This window comes from Ammospiza caudacuta, chromosome 21 (assembly GCF_027887145.1).
Source record: "Ammospiza caudacuta isolate bAmmCau1 chromosome 21, bAmmCau1.pri, whole genome shotgun sequence".
Classification (NCBI taxonomy): domain Eukaryota; kingdom Metazoa; phylum Chordata; class Aves; order Passeriformes; family Passerellidae; genus Ammospiza; species Ammospiza caudacuta.
Genome location: NC_080613.1, coordinates 86,164 through 104,509, shown reverse-complemented (window position 1 = coordinate 104,509; position 18,346 = coordinate 86,164). Strand labels below are relative to the sequence as shown.

At 39.6% G+C, this 18,346-nt stretch overlaps 2 protein-coding genes across 9 annotated transcripts; one reads left to right on the top strand and one right to left on the bottom strand.

Annotated features, from left to right (window-relative positions):
* The first annotated feature begins 200 nt into the window (after positions 1 to 200).
* LOC131566759 (uncharacterized) lies at positions 201 to 7,906 on the top strand. 3 transcript variants are annotated; one of them, XM_058818135.1, is made up of 3 exons: positions 201 to 377; positions 2,724 to 2,778; positions 5,386 to 7,906. In XM_058818135.1, the coding sequence occupies exon 3, from the start codon at positions 5,446 to 5,448 to the stop codon at positions 6,751 to 6,753; it is 1,308 nt and encodes a 435-aa protein (XP_058674118.1). In that variant the 5' UTR covers positions 201 to 377; positions 2,724 to 2,778; positions 5,386 to 5,445; the 3' UTR covers positions 6,754 to 7,906. The 3 variants fall into 3 exon arrangements, with proteins under 3 accessions (XP_058674118.1, XP_058674119.1, XP_058674120.1); XM_058818136.1 differs by lacking the exon at positions 201 to 377 and having other exon boundaries at positions 2,569 to 2,778; XM_058818137.1 differs by lacking the exons at positions 201 to 377; positions 2,724 to 2,778 and adding an exon at positions 3,356 to 3,440.
* FBXW2 (F-box and WD repeat domain containing 2) lies at positions 5,431 to 17,724 on the bottom strand. Of its 6 annotated transcripts, none has more exons than XM_058818129.1 (7): positions 17,383 to 17,724; positions 15,459 to 15,968; positions 14,046 to 14,240; positions 13,117 to 13,250; positions 12,427 to 12,513; positions 11,636 to 11,805; positions 5,431 to 10,181 (listed from the first exon to the last, which is right to left on the bottom strand). In XM_058818129.1, the coding sequence occupies exons 2-7, from the start codon at positions 15,946 to 15,948 to the stop codon at positions 9,893 to 9,895; spliced, it is 1,365 nt and encodes a 454-aa protein (XP_058674112.1). In that variant the 5' UTR covers positions 15,949 to 15,968; positions 17,383 to 17,724; the 3' UTR covers positions 5,431 to 9,892. The 6 variants fall into 6 exon arrangements, with proteins under 6 accessions (XP_058674112.1, XP_058674115.1, XP_058674111.1 ...); XM_058818132.1 differs by having other exon boundaries at positions 15,459 to 15,876; XM_058818128.1 differs by having other exon boundaries at positions 17,455 to 17,724.
* Positions 17,725 to 18,346: the final 622 nt, after the last annotated feature.

The window sequence follows — 18,346 nt, the reverse complement described above, 5'->3', positions numbered from 1 at the left end:
GGCCCGCCCCGGGGGTCCCCCCGGCCGAGGCCAATTCCCCGTCGCTCGCCGAACGAGACTTTTGTAGCCGCGCTCCGGTGGGGCCGCTCGCCGACCGTCGGTGCCGATGCCGTGCACAGCAAGCCGCGCAGAGGCACCACCACGGTTCGAAGCGACGAGCAGCCGCCCCAAGCGCGAGCGGCCCCACCTGGACCACGCCGGGCGGGGGCTCGACCTGAAGTACGGCCGGGGCGGGGGTCGCGGGGTGTCCACGGCCATAGCCGCCGCCGCGGCCGCCGCCTTCCCGGGCGGGAGGTGAGGGGACGGAGCGCTCCCGCCAGCCCCGGGCCGTAGAAGCGTGTTGCGGTTGCTTCTGTCGGTACCGCAGAGGGAGCCAGGTACGAGACGCGAGGGTTCCAGTAGCGCCGACCCAGCTCCGCGCGGCTTGCGCGGCGCTGCTCGCACGGGACTCCGGCGGCGGCGGGGCGCTGCGCACCCAGCGCGGGAAAGGGCGGGTCCCGCGGGCCGGGAAGCCGGGCGCGCTCAACCTGCCCGCCCCGTAGTGGAGCTCAGGCAGCGGCACTGCTCGGGGTCCTGTGACTGGCAGCGCTCGCGGGAGAGGCGCGACAGATTCGGGATTTTATTTCCACTCAAGAAATAGTAGGATGGTGATCAGCTGTAGCATTATTTTTCACTAGTGGGGTTAACCGCTTAAAGGTAAGTTAAAGGTACCTATTAATTGTCCAAACCAGGTTTTCTGAGTTTCTGTCTGAATTCGTACTAAGGGCGGAGATTAACTTTAGATTTGAAGAATGCAAAACTCCTCCAAAGCATAGTTCCAGTGTATGTTGTGAGTTAATTGGAGTAGGCAGCTCAAGCCTCACCCTTCTTCTTGCACTGGGATGGGGGTAGAATCAGAAGGGTGAACGTGGCAAATCCTATGGGTTTTCCCAGAAATAAAGACAATTTAAAAGGTAAAGCAAAGCAGAATGCAAAACGGAATGCTCTATCCATTATGTCCCCTTAGCAGGCACGTTTCTAGCCATTTCCAGGAAAGCAGGACGTGGTCAGGTTTAGCGCTGACTTGGGAAACCATGTGCTGTCATGTTGCGTGTTTCCTCCTTTCTACTTCTTCACACAGCTTAGATGGTTGAGCATAGCATCATATGGTGTGGAATAGGCCTTTGGTTGGTTTGGTTCAGAAGTCCCAGCTGTGTTCCATGCAAACTTTTTGTGCCATCCACCTCCTGGGATAGAAGCCAAAGGAGAAACAGAAATTGCTTTGACTCTGTGTGAGTACTGTTCAGTGATAGCTAAACATCAGTGTGTTTGAGGCACTTTCTTTGGTAACAAAACACAGCACTCTGCTAGCTACTAGGAAGAAAATCATCTCAGTCCCAGCTAAAAAAGAACAGTGTGAAAGAAAAAATTTGAAATAACAGTCTTTTAAATGTCATGCAGTTTTTGTTTTGCCAAATCTGTTTGATTTTCAAAGGACACAAAGTTTAACTGTTTACAATAGGAGGAGTTTGGCTTAGGGATGTACAGCAGATTATAATGGAGAAGTTTCTGAGTGCATACGCGGAAGTGTGGGGTTTGTCAGTTCTAATGGCACAAAATAAGTACAAGTTGGACAGCAAAGGTAAACACAACATCCAATTTGAAGGCAATACAAAAAAAATGTAATTTCAAAATTCTAAAAAGACAAGATATTGAAAGAACCTGTAATGGGAGATTAATAAATGTGTTTGTGAGCATAGTGGTACAGTGTGGCTAAAGCATGAGTGATTCCTTCAGGACGGGGGAAAAAAAGATTATTTAATTATATGAAAGTTTGTAAGTGTACTCTTGATCCTGTGCAAGGTTTTAGAGTAAATTTTAGCAAGACTGTGACCACTGAAATAAGGAGAGACATGATTAATTTGAGCAGCTGAATCTAGTGAAAGATGTCTCACCTACAGCAAGGGGATTGGGACTAGATATTTTAAAGTCCTGTCCAACCCAAGCCATTCCATGATTCTAACCGTGACAAGAGCTCTTTATTATGACCTTGCTGCAGAAGAAAACATTGTGTAACTGCACTTGCCTGACTGACTGGGCAGATATGTCAATTGTAGGCTGATGACAAGCTAAGATGTATTGATGCAATATGTTGCATCTCCAAAAAATGAAATCCTAGCACACATTAAGAAAGAAAATTTCCAACAATGATGAGGGCATGTTAACTTGCCACATGCAAATGGTAAAGGTACAGGCATTTCCCGTCTCTTGTACTAGAGAGTAATGGAAACTGGGCCAGCTGCAGAGAAACACTGGGTGAAGGAAAACTGTTTCTTATGATATGGTTTTACCTTTCATTCAACTCTTTTGTTGAATGAAAAGCTAATGAAAATGAAGATGAGGAGGTGATATTACTACAATCTGTCAGGATGGTGGAGAGTAAGAAAGTCTGTTTACAGTTAAGTGGAATACAGCAAAGTAGCCATTGATACCATTAGCTAAATTTAGTATTAAAGCAAATCTGCATAATTTGTGACATGCTTACTTGCATATTAATTGGAATTAAAAAATGCAAAATCAAAATGAATTGTTACTATAAAAGAAGAGCATTTAAATATGCTGAAAGCATACCTTTAAAGTTAAAATTTGCCATTTCACCCTTTTTATAGTGAGAAAGTATAAATGTAGTGTTCTTAATTATACTGACGTATTTTATGACTACATATTTGTGCTGTTTATTTCAGGAGAGCAAAATTAATGAGTTATGTTGCGGAAACCATGAATTTCACTCCTCAAATTGTACGTATTTCTTTTCTTTAAGATTCAGTGTTCTGATGTGTCTTTGACCTCTTGATTTTGCTCTTTTTCTTAGCTTCTAGAACTCGCTGTTGTTTCAGCACTCTCTCACAGTTCCTAACCAGAATTTGTATCTACGTGTTCTAACTAGGCCTTATAGCATGTCATGAAAAAAATGTTTGTCCAAGAAATGCAAGTATATATAGTGTATTTTTCTAGTTCTTTTCTTCTTCTTAAGTATGTGTGTGAACTGGGTTTATATCAGTATGCAAGATTAATTTTCAGAAGAAAACTTAAGTAGCCTTAAAAAATACATGCAAAATGTTTGATTTCCTTCAGCAACTCCGTACTCACTTGTAATTTAAATTAAGTTCTTGCAACACAACTGTGTTTCTTTGCTCAAGAGAAGGAAAACTTGTTTTTCTGGTAGGTGTGGCTGCTGTTACTGACATTAGAAGAGCAACGGCTATGGGAAATAAAATGTGCCAGGAAGTATCTTAGGTATTGTACCAGTGTTTCTCCTCACAGTATTGTTCTGTATTGAACAATTATTACCATTTACCTTAAAAGTATTTATCTGTTTAAAATAAGCAATTAGTAGATTATTTTATCAAAAAATGAATGGAGGACTGAACAGAACCTCACTCTGCTATCTACTTTAAAAGGTACTTTTTCCTTTCCGCTGTTCGCTGTTCAAAATGCAATTGAAAAGACATTTTTTTTCTTGTTAGTTATTTATTGCTAGAAAAAGGAGAAGAAAAAACAGGTACAGGTAATAAATTTATTTTGTTATTTACTGTTGATGTGTTTTGATATTTCTTTAATTAAAAAATATTTATTATATAAGATAGATCAATATTTTAATAGATAAAAACAAGGGGGAAAATGTTAAATGTGACCTTCTCTTTGTAAGAATGCTAATATATAACATCCTTGGAATAAGAAGGCTTGGGGGAAACCTGTACTTTAGAGCGTATCATAAAAAGACTTTAAAAGTTTGACTTGTTTTCAGTCACAAATCTCCAGCTAGAAGTCATACAGCAATGGCAGATTCTTACTATGTATTTGCTGTTCTGCTCCCATTTTAAGGACTTATGGGGATACTATCTTCATTTCAGAGATAGAAGAGTCAGTGCTTTCTGCTGCTTCTTTTCTGCTTTGTGCCTAGTGATGCAGTGAGATTTTTGGTGCCCCTATAACTATTCTCTTCTGCAGAGAAACACTTGGTATCTCTGCAGAAGAGAGATTTCTTGGTAGCTAGCAAAGTCTGCTGTAAATCACATCAGCCTTGGCATATGGGACATTTTCAGGGGTATGTTGTGACTGTGGTTCTCCCTAATTCACTTTTTCATGAAATAGCAGTTGTTAAAACACAGTACATTATTTTGAGGGCACAGGCAATTATTTTTTGCCTGCTAGAAACATTTTTGTCATCTTTTGCAATAGCATCAGTTCATTCTATCCTGTCATTTTACTCCACACTTCCTGCTGGCAGTTGGGGAAACTCTCTTCTACCAATGCAGTTTTCTAATCTGACATGAATTTAATTAATCTGGGACACTTTTTTTCCCCAAGAATCTCTGTGGTACAAGCAGGCCTTTGAGGAGACTTGCTGTCACTTTTCTATTTATGGATCATATTTGAATACCTAAAGGTGAATTTGTAGAAAACACTTTCATCTAGGCTCCACTTGCAGAAATTAGTGCTTGAGAGTGCCATAAACTCCCATTCAGGCATTAACACTTGCTAGCACAAATGCTGCTAAAGACTTTGGTCATCCAGTCACTCAGGACTGCCTACCTGTACCTGCAGCAGCAAGAGTTTTAAGCCCGAACCCCCAAACCATGCCAGGAGCTAAGATAGCATTGATCCATTGTAAAGAGGCCCAGATCTCTAGTAAGCATTAATATGAGATGACCTTTCCTGCAACTCCTGCCTCATACAGGGTTACGTGGGGTAGAGTGGCAAACTGAGTTTTATACCTGCATTGATTTCACCTGCCTTTGCTGCATTGTATGAATTGACTTTCCTCTGTGTGTATGGTTTCTTCTGTAGTGATCTGCAAGTTAGGGAATTCATACATTAGGGATTATATCTGGACCATCATGTGTAATCCCCAACTAGCATATTTATTATGAACTTGATTAATTCTATATACATTTAATTTATCTGCCTCTAGCTTGTCTGTGAGAAGTCTGGTTGAGTTTGGTTTTTTAAAACATAATTTACATACACACTGCCTCAGTGGAAAAAAAAGTTTTGCTTTGCTTTAAGAATTACTGCCTAGTTATTAAATTGGATATTCTAAATTCTGGATTCTTGAAAAAAAAATTCTCCTTGTATTGCTGTATATAGACCTGTTATATTCTTCTACAGAACCCTCCATGCAGAGAAACTTCTCCACACATCTGACAAATAGAGGCATTCAGAGTGTCACATATCATACATACCATTAAATGCATGTTCTGTAACTAGATTTTCATAAAAGCACAGTAGCTGGGTCTCTGAGTAAGTCAGTGCACCATGACAGAGACTTACCCTCATCTTGTTTGTGAAATTCTTGAGCAATGATTGTGAGTATTATCTCATACTGCCTTTTCTTTTCTGCAGATAAGGCAGCATAAATTACAAGGATAACGAAATTTGCATGGACATTTAGATCCGTTCAAAATGATGTGTGCTGGGAAAAAATCTTACTTTGCTGCTGCTGTGTGCATTATGACTGTAACTTCAATGCTTGCAGTTTCTTATCTGAAGTTACAGAGACTTTCTCATCAGCCAAAAGTAATTCAAGAAGGTAGAAGATGTAGAGGGGAAATTGCCATTAGCACAATAACAGCATTAGAAGGTAACAAAACTTTTATTATATCCCCATACTTTGATGACAGAGAAAGCAAAGTCACTCGTCTGATTGGGATAGTTCACCATGAAGATGTAAAACAACTGTACTGCTGGTTCTGCTGTCAGGACAATGGACAGATATATGTATCAAAAGCAAAAATTGATGTTCACTCAGATAGATTTGGATTCCCTTATGGTGCAACAGATATAGTTTGTTTGGAACCTAAAAATTGTGATCCAACACATGTATCAATTCATCAGTCTCCATATGGAAATATTGACCAGCTGCCAAGGTTTGAAATTAAAAATCGCAAGCCTGAGACCTCTTCTGTTGACTTCACCGTGTGCATTTCTGCCATGTTTGGTAACTACAACAATGTCTTGCAGTTTATACAGAGTATGGAAATGTATAAGATTCTTGGAGTAGAGAAAGTGGTGATCTATAAGAACAACTGCAGCCATCTGATGGAGAAAGTCTTGAAGTTTTATGTAGAAGAAGGAATTGTTGAGGTAATTCCCTGGCCAATAAACTCACACCTCAGGGTTTCTTCTTCATGGCGCTTCATGCAAGACGGGACACACATTGGCTACTATGGACAAATCACAGCTCTAAATGACTGTATATACCGTAACATGGAAAGGAGCAAGTTTGTGGTCCTTAATGATGCTGATGAAATAATTCTTCCCCTTAAACACCCAGACTGGAAAACAATGATGAACAGTCTTCAGGAAGAAAACCCAGGGGCTAGTGTTTTTCTCTTTGAGAACCATATCTTCCCAGAAGCCGTATCTTCTCACACGTTCAACATTTCATCTTGGAATACTGTGCCAGGAGTTAACATATTACAGCATGTATACAGAGAGCCTGACAGGAAAAATGTAATGAATCCCAGGAAAATGATAGTTGATCCACGAAAGGTGATCCAGACTTCAGTCCATTCTGTCCTACGTGCTTATGGGAAGAGTGTGTATGTTCCCATGGATGTTGCCCTCATTTATCACTGTCGGAAGGGCCTTCAGGGAAACCTTCCCAGAGAATCTCTCATCAGGGATACAACACTGTGGAGATATAACTCATCATTAATCATGAATGTTAACAAGGTTCTATCTCAAACCATGCTGCAAACTCAAAATTGAAACCTCAGTTATAAGGAGTGAAAGTGGAGGGCTACCTGTATTGTGGGAAGACAGAGGATATAATTTAAAAATCACGTTACATTGATTTTCACATGGAGTCTACATTTTTCTGCAATGATTTAGGGAATATATAGCAAAGCCATGAATCACTTAATGATGATACCAAGGGTCAATGCAGATTGTAGCATCTCTTCTGGGAAATGTATAATTTGTTTTCAGTTAATAATAAAAATCAGTATTTGTCAACTGATTCAAATAATGCAAAATAGTTTTCAACCTATGTACAAAAAGTTCAAATACAATCATTAGTATAAAGGTAGCATTGCTTAATTATTGCAGTTTGTATGTCACTGGGTACTAAATTTGTATGGATCAATTTGAATTAAAGGTAGACAAGTAATTGAGTACAATCTTCCTTTCAGTTGTAAAAAAATTACCCCTTATGTTCTTGGAAATAGTGTATGTTAAAGATGTGATGGATTGTAACACTAAACACAGCCACTGGAGTTTTGCTGATAAAAAATGTCTTGTTCAACTGGGCTTTGGAGACATGTAAGTTTGAGAAGAGTCATTGCACCTATTCCTGAATTACTAAAGTGCTAAATGCTGAGTTGTGTCAGAAAGCTTTAATAGAGGCAAGGGAGAGAGATTCATCTTAACGAAAAAGATACTTTTGTGAACCAAAAAGAACCTATTTCAAGGAGGAAAAAATAGATGGCCAAACAACTTTTATGAAATGTAATATTTTGTTGGGTTTTTTCTGGCACCTTGAAGCCTCGTAGGAAAATATTTTGTGAAATTTAGACACAAGTTGGATTTTAGTCCTTTATGTGATGGATAAGTTGAATTACATTGCTTCCTTGGTAGGTGTAAGGGTACAGAAGCTGCATTTTTTCTTAACTCTATCTGGAAATAGTGCTAAGTAGTGACTTGCTGAAGGGCCAGATGGAAACCAAAGCAAACAGAAAAACCATTTGCTCATTTTTGTTTCACAGTTTCAGTTTCATAGTTTCAGTTTCTGTTTGATAAAACCCCAGAACTACATGCATTGCATATGTTGTCACATTATACTACAGCCTTCCTACTGAAGGCACATCTGAAGGCAGCGATAGCCTGACACTGGTGTCTGACAGACAGAAGTGTGTGTGAGAGCAAGTACGATTTTTAAAATTTCTGCATTAGTGTCATGCTTTCATTCCTTTATCTATTTGGTAGTGGTACATACCTGTGCTCTTAAAGAGCTCTGTCATTAGTGGAATAGTATCATTAGCAATGTCCAAAGGGAACTTCTACTTTGATTCACAGTGATTGCAGCATCTCCCAGTCTGTATCAACAAACTTGCAGCTGTATTAGGATCTGGAATGCCTGCTCCTGTCAGTCATACAATCTTGTATGGCAACAGGTCCATTAAGAATTTCAGACTTGCCATTTAGAAAGGGCATCTGAAAGTCCAGCTCCCTGCTTACAGCATGGTGTGCTCAGGGCTTTGTCTAGGAAGGCTGGGCAACCTGTTTCAGTCTTAAACTAAACTCACTGTGGAGAATTTCTCTCGTCACACGAACCTTTAACTATTGTCTTGCTGCAAGATGCCAAAATGAGTCTGACACTTTTTTCTTTATAGCTCACTAGTTAGCTGGAGACAGTAGCAGTGCCTCCGCATCCCATGCCCACCACACCTTCCCGTCTGGAGGGCTCAGCCTGGGTCTGTTTCTCAGCCATCTTGTGCTCCACCTCTCTGTGGACTCTATATAGTCAAGGTCACTAAAAGAAGTAGTTAACAAAGATTTCCTGATTTGCTGATTTGGAAACAAGGACATTTCTGGCACGCCTCTGTTTAATCTTTCAAACTTAATACAGTGCTGTATAGGTGGTTCCTTTAGAAGCACACATCATAATGATACTGTTATGTTACTCCCACATTAGGAATGCTGAGAACTGGTTTCAAGACAAGTTACTGAAGTTAAGTTATTGAAAACATTCTTCTTCATGGAAGCTTTCTTCATTTAGGAGTGAGACAACAAAAGCTCACCTTTGTGAGCTCATAATTTATGCCCCACACAGTGCAGTTTGAATTGAGAGTTGTGAATTTGGCTTCTGGTTGATAAAATCCTTCAGGTACAGACAACATTTTTCAAAGTAAATTGATGTGACTAAAGGTGAAAAAACTGAATGCTTAAGAGTCTGGCTTTGTATTTTAGAGACTGCTCCACTGTGACTTTAAGCTACTCCTATGGCATCCTCAAATACTGATTCTTGCATATGAAAACTCCCCTTCATTGTTGTAACTCATACCACATACCTTTGGGAAGCGTGGCCTTCATTTAGTATTAAGTATGAAATCAGGTCTCCTTGAATAGTGGGAAGAAAAAATCACACTAGTAATGCTAGACAGTTTTGTCCTCTGAAGGGACAAAAGCTTCATGAAAACTCACGTTTTCAAGTTGTGTGAAAAAAAAATGACATTAAGGCAGGAGGGAGGGAGGGAAGGCAGGAAGGAAGGTAGATCAACCTGAAGCATTTCTAAAGCATGTGATGTAGATGCAGCTTTAAAGTACATGTCAAATAGCACAAAAATATGTGGACAAATACTTGTTAAAGGACTAGTTTGATTCTTCTGGTTCAAAGGCTCAATATTTAAAGCTGTCATATGGAAAAACATTTTGAAGAGAAAGATTCTGGAGAGAGAGAGGGTTTGCTGTTTTCTCATTTTTGCTAAGCTGCCATGCACTGCAACCAGTATTTGCTATTAGATGTACAAAAGTCTATGGTTCTAAAACAGTAGCTTCAGCTTCCATTTCAATAAAAAAAAAAAAAAAGATCAGAAGTCAGGTCAAGCACAACTTGATTTCAGACTTGGTAGCAGATTTGAACGGTTTAAACATTACAAACTATACTTCAGAGTCCAAACAGGTATATTTAAACATGAATATAGACAAAATTTTGTGGTGGATACTGTTAGCATGCTGCATTGCATTATTTCCAAAACAACCCATTCCCAAATGCCCAAATAAAAATAAATGATTGTGCATTGCATGATGATACCATTGGATGTGCAACTTTGGTTCATGCAAAGTCTCATTTTATGGACACACTGCTGATAGGCCATAAATTCCTGAAGATTCTGTATGTATGAGCTTTTCAGCCATGTTCTTTCCATAACACCAAATGGATACTATGGTCTGGCATACTGGTGGCAAAAACCAAGCCTGTATCATTTTGGCCATTTAGTCCATTTAACCAAGACATTTCACCAGCCAAGAAACTTGAACCTCTCTTTGACTTTCTATATTCTGGTAAAGGCCAGCGGCTTATCAGTTTTTCTGTCCTCAAGTCCATTATGTACAGGTATCTGTTGTCAAACAGTAGAGCAAATATCTCTCCAAAGCCCAGCAACGATACATTTGAGAAGTCTGGAGGTTTGATAACCCTAGAAGACAAGAAAACAGTGTTAGAATCTCCCTCACAATGTTGTCATGAGCTTGAATTACTAAAGCGAATCCTGTATGTGTACAGAAAATGTGTCTAAAGTCATCATTCTGAAGTAATTTAGAAAGAATTAGATGCAAATCTTTCAAATTAAGCAACTGAACACTTTAGCTACAGTCAGGCCTGTGGTTTCACTTCTGACTTTATATACTCAGGACAGACCCATCTGAACATAAGTGAAGGCTAAGGTTTGAAAGGGATTATTCTGCAGAGCACAAGGAAAAAAAAAGAGCCATTTCTACATACAAATGAAAGAGCAAATGTACTTGTGTTTTACAGTAAATTTCCATATGGATTTCAAGCCTCAATATCTTTACACTAAGAGGTAAAAGCTGTTATTATTCTTTTGATCATCACTCTAAAAGGCAGAAGTAAAACAGAGACATGCCTTCTTTTGATAACCAGGTTTGATAAATCATCCAAGACTAGTCCTTAGAATGCTGTTTTACTGATGTTTTATGTTAAATTAACCATGGGAAGAAATAAAAGTATTTTTTAGTTCCCCAACACCTTGATGGTGGCTTCCCTTAATAAATAAAACATGGAACAGAAACTGAAGAGTTGAGTCTTCCACAACTGCCTGCATGTTTGATCATAGCATTACATAAAGCAAAGAACTGAGGCACAAAAATATGTGGGGATGAAAATCTGCTCTCAGCAGTAAGAGTCCATCTTTCTGTTTTGAAAGATGGGAGAGTAAACTAAGACGTGAAATTGCTCAGTTATTCTTACTCATAAGAAGCACTTCTGGAGATCTTTCAAATATCCACAATTATTCAGGGCATTTGTATTAAGGAGTCTGCTAGCAGTTCTAAAATGCTTTTTTTTCTTTAGTAAATTACTATCTTTGATGCCACCATTTCCAACTCATACAGCTTGATTCTTTATGTGGAAATGGAATGCCATCATGTTCAGTCCCTCACTGCAGTCTGATAGATTTCACTGTCATTCCACAACATTAAAGGAGTGACAGATCAGTGGTGCTATAAGGAAAAAGAGACTTTTTAATTTCTTGTCCCAGCAAAGGACCCCCAGAAATTCCTGCTTGGTTCTCTGTATAGCAGTCTCCATGGTAACATTAGCTTTGCATCACTACATTTCCACATTCACAACTACAGCACTGCAGTCTGGTTTAAGTCTATACTGAACCACTTCAGCTTACAGAATGAAAATATGGAAGAGAATTAGCATGTGGCCAGAAACAAAAACAGCAATGAAACGATTCATATTATCAGATGACAAAATTAGAATTAAACTGCTCGATATGTGTAAAGCAAGATGTTTACAGGATTTTATTCAAGATTCTTTTGGTCCACATTTAAGGTAAGCTAGTAAAACTGGTTAACTACTTTTTATTTATTTAATGAAGACTGAATCCTAAACTGAATGGTTTACCTGAGAATATCATAGCTGGCAAAGTCCCACTGGTATAATCCTAGTGCTGAACTGCACACTATGTATTTACCATCAAAGTGCAGCCTAGGCTGTAGGGAGATGCTGCGGTCTTCAGAAACAGTCAATGTTCTTAAGCATTTGCAGTTTATTTCCCTTCCAATAGGCCAAATCTACAATTAGAAAACAGTTAAAGACCGTAAGAAAAACACATTATAAACTGTTACATAAATAGAGCAAGCCTCACAGTCTCTTTTTAAGCATCAGGTAAACGTGTGCATGAGTTTTTTCCAGAAATATTTATCTTTTTCAGGTAGAAACATCAATTTTTTCAAGTGACTTGTCTTACAGTGCAGCACATGTTGTTTCTAGCCTAAGAAATTCCCAGTGAAAATAGGTACTTTAAAGAATGGGAGGAAAAAACAATCAACCGTCCAACTGCGACGAAACACTTCTATAGACACAAACTTACAGCACTCTCCAACCCCAAAGTCCCCAACAGTAACAGTATTTGCATTTATCTGTTTCACTGTCACAACTTGGAAGCACCAATTTCTTTGCATTACCACTGTTGTAGAGCTATCATTTAAAACTAAATGCTAAGGCAAGCATTGAAAAATTAGCTTCCAAAGAGTTTCATGTTCTGCACGCAGCCTCTAAAGCAGGAAACGTGGGGAAAAACTAAATCCTATTGTTTGTAAACAAATCCTATTGTTTGTAAACTTCAGCAAACTACTCAAGCTTTTTGCTTCCCAATGTACCGAAAAAATATATGCATGATATATGGTACATACCTTGATTTCATACTTATCTGCACTTAGGAGAATATAATCCCCAGGACTATGCATAAGAGATTTGACTTTGCATTTCTGCAAAACGACCTGTAATTGAAGGATGGTAATGATTTATATTGATGCTGTTAAATAAATAAATTTTCATTTGCTTTTTTCATTTCACTGACCACCTGCATAGTGTACCCATGAATATAGGCAGTACAAATACTTAAATACTTTTTAGCAACTGAAGGAAAACTACAGTTTACACTCTTTTGTTCCTACTAGTGACAATTTACTGTACTAATAAGCAAACATACATACTTCATCTGTACACCCCTCATCTTTCAAGTTCTGAAATAACCAGAGGAAAAATATTGTTTCATGGTCAGATTTTTGTTATCAAGATCATTATATTTTTACATAACTTTTAAAGCTATCTTTTTTCAGAACCAGTTTTTATCCAGTCTTTGAATCAAAACACTGTTTCCTAGTATTAGCCCAGCTACTTTAGAATTGAAATATCTTCAATGGTCTGAAAGGTTTAATTACATCTTAAATATTTTTTCTCTTGAAATGTTATTTTGTAGTATTTCCAGATGTTCTTCAGATTCTAAACCTACCTGCAGGATTAGGATATAAAAATTTAGAACGTGTTACAAATTTAGTGCAAATAAATGTGTGAGATTAATTATATATCAATATTCCCACCTTAGTGACCCATTCTGTGTGTCCAGTAAGGGTATTCAGGCACGTTCCTGTTGATAAGGCCCACACTTTCACAGTGAAGTCTGCAGAGCCACTGACCAGAATATCAAGTTCATCATTGTAATCCACACTAAAAACTTCAAGCAAAGAGGGAACTAAATAAGGAATACCAGTCTCTATGCATGCATTTTTCTGTGAGACACTAGTAGCATCTGTATGAATTTAGCAGCTTCTAAATTCATATGCTACCACATCCTTAATTGTTCTTGAACTGTATAAATGAATTGTTGCTCTGGATGCCTAAGTTTACATTGCAAATTTACTGGGGTTTTTTGGCCAAATTAAGAGCATGTATATCAGTGGTTCCTTTGTGGCTGGATTGTGGCAAAGTGTAACTTAAGCTAGTTCATATTTCCAGAGTTTTAGTAAGATAATTCCACAGGATTAGTATATTTTATAAATACAAGGAAAAAAACTACAGCTGAGCTGAGAGTATTTCTAAGTACACGACAAAGAACTGAATTATGAGGGCAATGCAAATATCTATTCCCAGCTCCCATTTTGCTCTTTGCTTTAAGCTCATGTCTAATATGGGAATAGAAAAAATGGCCATGGCCATGTATGCCCTGCTACCTAAGATCTGCACCTCTTTGAGACTTGAAGCTACTGAATAACCGTGGCATTTACTGTTACTTCCATGCAATTGGAAAATGCTACATGGGTAAGCTTTGGCATATTCAGGGACAAGTGTCTATCTGTTCTGGTCACTTTCCCTGTTGAGGGAAACTGAGGGGACTCAGATGACAGAGAACAGAGGCTGAACAAACCAATGAAGCTAGTGTGCAAAAAGCTAAATTTAATAATATTTTGTTTGATGATGATGATGTACATTGCTTCACTGGTGAAATTACAATTTTAAAATTTCAACATACCTGCACCAGTATGTCCTCTGAAATGCTGTGTCTTTGCCCCAGAGCTCCATTCCCAACAGGCTACTGTGTTATCGAAAGATCCTGTTACAAGCTTTTGTTCATCAAACTTCACTGCAGCACAAGTGTGTGTCTGGATACCATATATGCACTGACCTGTGCTTACATCCCACAGTTTTGCAGACAAGTCATCTGATCCTAGAATATAAAACAACAGGATAAATGCAAGATTGGTAGATTCTGGCACTACGTCTGACTGATAGTGTCTACTGAAACAGATGAACGGAAATTTCATGTGACACATCACTCAGGTTTTGACTGTACTGCAAGCCTCAGTTTCTTTCAGGAAGGAAAGGGTTCCAGCAAACTTTGAAATATAGATGAATACCAGGCCTCATATCCTGCCACTTTCTTTTCTCTACCTGAAGCTCCTCTTTTTTCAACTGCTAGCTTTGGAGAGCAAAATAAAGCTCTGGACTCCTTACATCTGCTTTTCCTGGAGGTTTCAGTACAAAAGTTGTCAGAAAGTTTTGACAATGCTATTTTCTGTGTGTAACATTCACTACTGAGTAGATAAGTGAAAGACTGGCTAGAATCTAGTCGTTGGCTTCTAGTTAGCATCCTACTGTACCAACAAATGACTGACTGAAGGAAGTATTCCCAACTTAGTGTGTAACATTATCATTCCAAATTACTGGAAAATCCTTGGAATATGCTCTGACAGCAATTCATTGTAACGGTTATTATTTTTTCATACTAAGGCTTCATATATGTTCTGTCTGTAACTTAAGTTCAAACTGAAATACTGCAGTCTCTACTCTTCAGGGAGGAAGCTGAAATTATGTGCAAGTCAGACTAGTAGCAAGGTTAAATCTAGTTTTACAGCACTTCATAAAGACTTATGGTAGGAACTGAAAGTGCTTACAACCTTGTTTCAAAGAAGATAGGATTTTTCTTCCACGCTCTGAGAGACTGAAGTTCTCTCACAGCCTAAAGTCCTTTTAATTGAAAGTTATCTCTAAGAGGATAGCTAACATATCTGTACTTTCCAAATGGGCTTACTCATTGTAACAGCATGATCAAAATCATAGAGCAATCTGGATTGGAAGGGCCCTTAAAAATCATTTAGTTCCAACCATGGTGCCGTTGGCAGGGACAATGATACCTACTGTTACTATTTCTTTATCAAACAAAGACATTGGTCTCCTTGTGCTCTTAGTAAAGTGACTAATGAGTTTATTAGTACACCAGGTGTTTAAAAAATTGAAAAAATAAGTAATTTTGAATTATCATCTGTATTCACACTATGACAATAATTTGTCTGGTAAAAGAAAAGCAAATTGTTTGTCATTAATCTTATGAGGGGGAAGAGAAAACAAAGAATTTTAAGACTCCCAAGTTGTCTGTCCTTCCTACCTGTACACAGAAGTCCATCTTTATAGTAAAGTGCATATACTCTGGCACTGTGTCCAATTAAAGAGGATGTCTCAAAGGCTTCGTGGTCCTTCAGTTGCTTCATCCTTAAAATAGCTTTTAGGTAAATCTTCTTCCAATGTAGAGGATCCTGAACAGAGTCATCTATCTGCCAACCCAAATTCTTACAGGCAGTCTGCCACACCTCTGTACAGGCACTTATAACCTTGTTCCACTGCTTAGAGACGAGGCAACATGTGAGTAAGGTCTGTGGATCAAGCCATTTTAACAGATAAAAACTAAGTTCCAATGGAAGAAGTTTGAGGAAGTCCCTCTTGAGTAGAATCTCTAGATTATTGGAGAGGTGCCTGAGCTGGACTGCTCCACTCAAGCTAATCAGGTGATCCAGAGTTTCATTTTTCTGCAAGTCCGTCAGAGAAAGAAATGCAATAGAAATGTTATCAAGCCATGCTTCAAAGTCCTTTTTCTCCATAAGGTTATGGAAAAATTTACCTGTGATACATCAAAATACTGTATTAGTTCCGTTCAGAAAATAAGGCATGAATCACATCTTTATTACTGGTACATAAGTATTCCAAATGGCATGTTAACACACAGATAGAAGAGACCAAATGCATTTTAAAATATTCTTTAGGTTAGGACTAAGCATTTGCATGCACCCTGAACTATCATTTGTCCCACAGCAGACTTACAAGTAAACTGTATCTAGCTAGTGAATGTCAGCATTCATTATGAATGTTAACATATTTCTTGGTTTAGATTAACACTTTCAAACTCTGAGTCCAATAACGTAGGGGTTAGTTTAGGTTTTACACCTATTGCAGCAAATAAACACTGTCTTAGAGTTTACTTTTACTCATGGATTATTCTATAAAAGGAAAAAAAAACAAAACACATAAGCAGAGTGATAAACTAGTTACTAACATAATGTACTCATACCTTCCTTCTGAACTATTTTAAATACAAAGTAGATAACTAGTTAAGTTTTCAAAAAAGTATACAAAGATGTCTGACAAATTGTGCTGAGGGATACGTTAGTCTTTCTAATTTTTCTATGTGGCCCACGTAAAGGCCTGAACTTGTGCTGGTTTAGCATCAGTTTTGATGTGTCTGCACCACTTTGACCTAAATGCATTTTAAAAATCCTGTTGTTGTATTTTTTTTTCCTATTTCCTCAGTTTATTTCCACTGGGACTTAACTGTGAAATTGAATACCACCCCCTGAATGCACTTATACTATCCTGTGACATCTCAAGTTCCTTCAGCGACCTGGGACCATTGATTAAGAAGATAAACATCAGATAAGCAGTTAAAAAATAACATACATTTATTTTCTCTGGAAGGTCTAATTCATTAGATAACTGTCTGAATTTCACAGCACTCCCAAACTGAAAGAACTGAGGTATCTGAGTGGGACTCAATAGCATGTTTATTTCTATACACACATTTTACCATCATAGAATTAGATCTTAGAGCACACCTCTTAACAGGGCATAGGAGTACAGAAAATTACAGTCATCTCTATAAAAGGCTGCACATGGCATGCAAGTGTTGGTAAAACATACAAGAAGGTTCTGGATGTCAAATCCACAGAACCAGCTGCTCTTATTAAATCACAAGTTCATTACAGTAGCTTTTACTGCAGACAGCACTTACCAGCTCTCCTCAACACACATGGCAGTGAATACAGTTGCTGTTGAAACAGGCATGTGTTAAAGTAAAAAATTCTAATAGGCCGGCTACGAATAAAAACTCCGTGAGCCCCAAGGCGTTCGTTGTATTCAATACATGAAGATATTACTGAAATTAAGGGCTGCTGTGAGGCCGCTGAAACCAGTGCTCGAGCCTCTTTTCCAGGTGTTACGCAGCCAGCCCTATCCGCTCCCCCCGACCGCTCCCAATATACCTCCACATGCAAAAAGCACGGCGAGGACTGCAGACTCAGCGCCGCTGCTGCCGATAGCTCCGCGTCGCTCACCTCAGGTAGCAGCCCGGTGCGGGGTGTCCGTCGGCGGGCAGTCGCCACGGCTTGCGCGGACTCCCGGAGTCCAGCACGGCCGGGTGCTTCCCTGCGGCCATCGCTCCTACGGCAGGACCGGCTCTCAGCACTTCCGCAGCCCACGCCACAATCTGCAGGCACCCACGGCAGAAGGGTCACCCCCAAGAGGAGACCAGGGCCTCACGACCGCCCGACGCTGAAGGGAGGGGAGGCTGGGCCAAGCCCGCGCTGGGCGAACCGCCGGCACCGGAGAGAAGGCGCTCCCTGACCCGTCGCTCTCACGAACAGGCGGCTTCCGGCGCATCCCAACGTCATCGTTCCCCGCCGCCGCGCCCAGCCGCTTCCACCCGGCCCGCTTCTGCTGTCCGGCGCGCTCGTAGCGGCGCCCCGGCGACAGGCGACCGGGGACGGACGCGTCGACGCTTCCCCACAGGCGAGACACGGCTGCTGAGGAATTTGGCTGCCTGCTGGGTTCCGCCGCTTCCGACTCGTACCCGAGGTTTTGCCAAGTTCTGTTTGTTAAGAATATTCCTGTAATTATTATGATGAAAAATACACTAGTGTTTATCATACTGACTTACAGTCACGTATTCTCTCTCCTTGTGGTAGAGGTACGGTGTCGGTGGAACCATGCACAAATCTAACGTGAAAACTGCATCCCCCTTACTTGATTAATTTGGACATAATTTACTTTTTCCTACTTAACCTGCATTTATTTTCTTCACTTTTTAATTGCAGGTTTTGCCTTTGCCTGGGTCCAGCTCCATGGTTGCTGATATGTGAAATCTTCCTACTTAAAGCAAGAGGCGTATCTAGTGCTGCTTGTGTGTTAACCAACGGGGTTATGGCCTTCTGAGGAAGCCAGAGAATT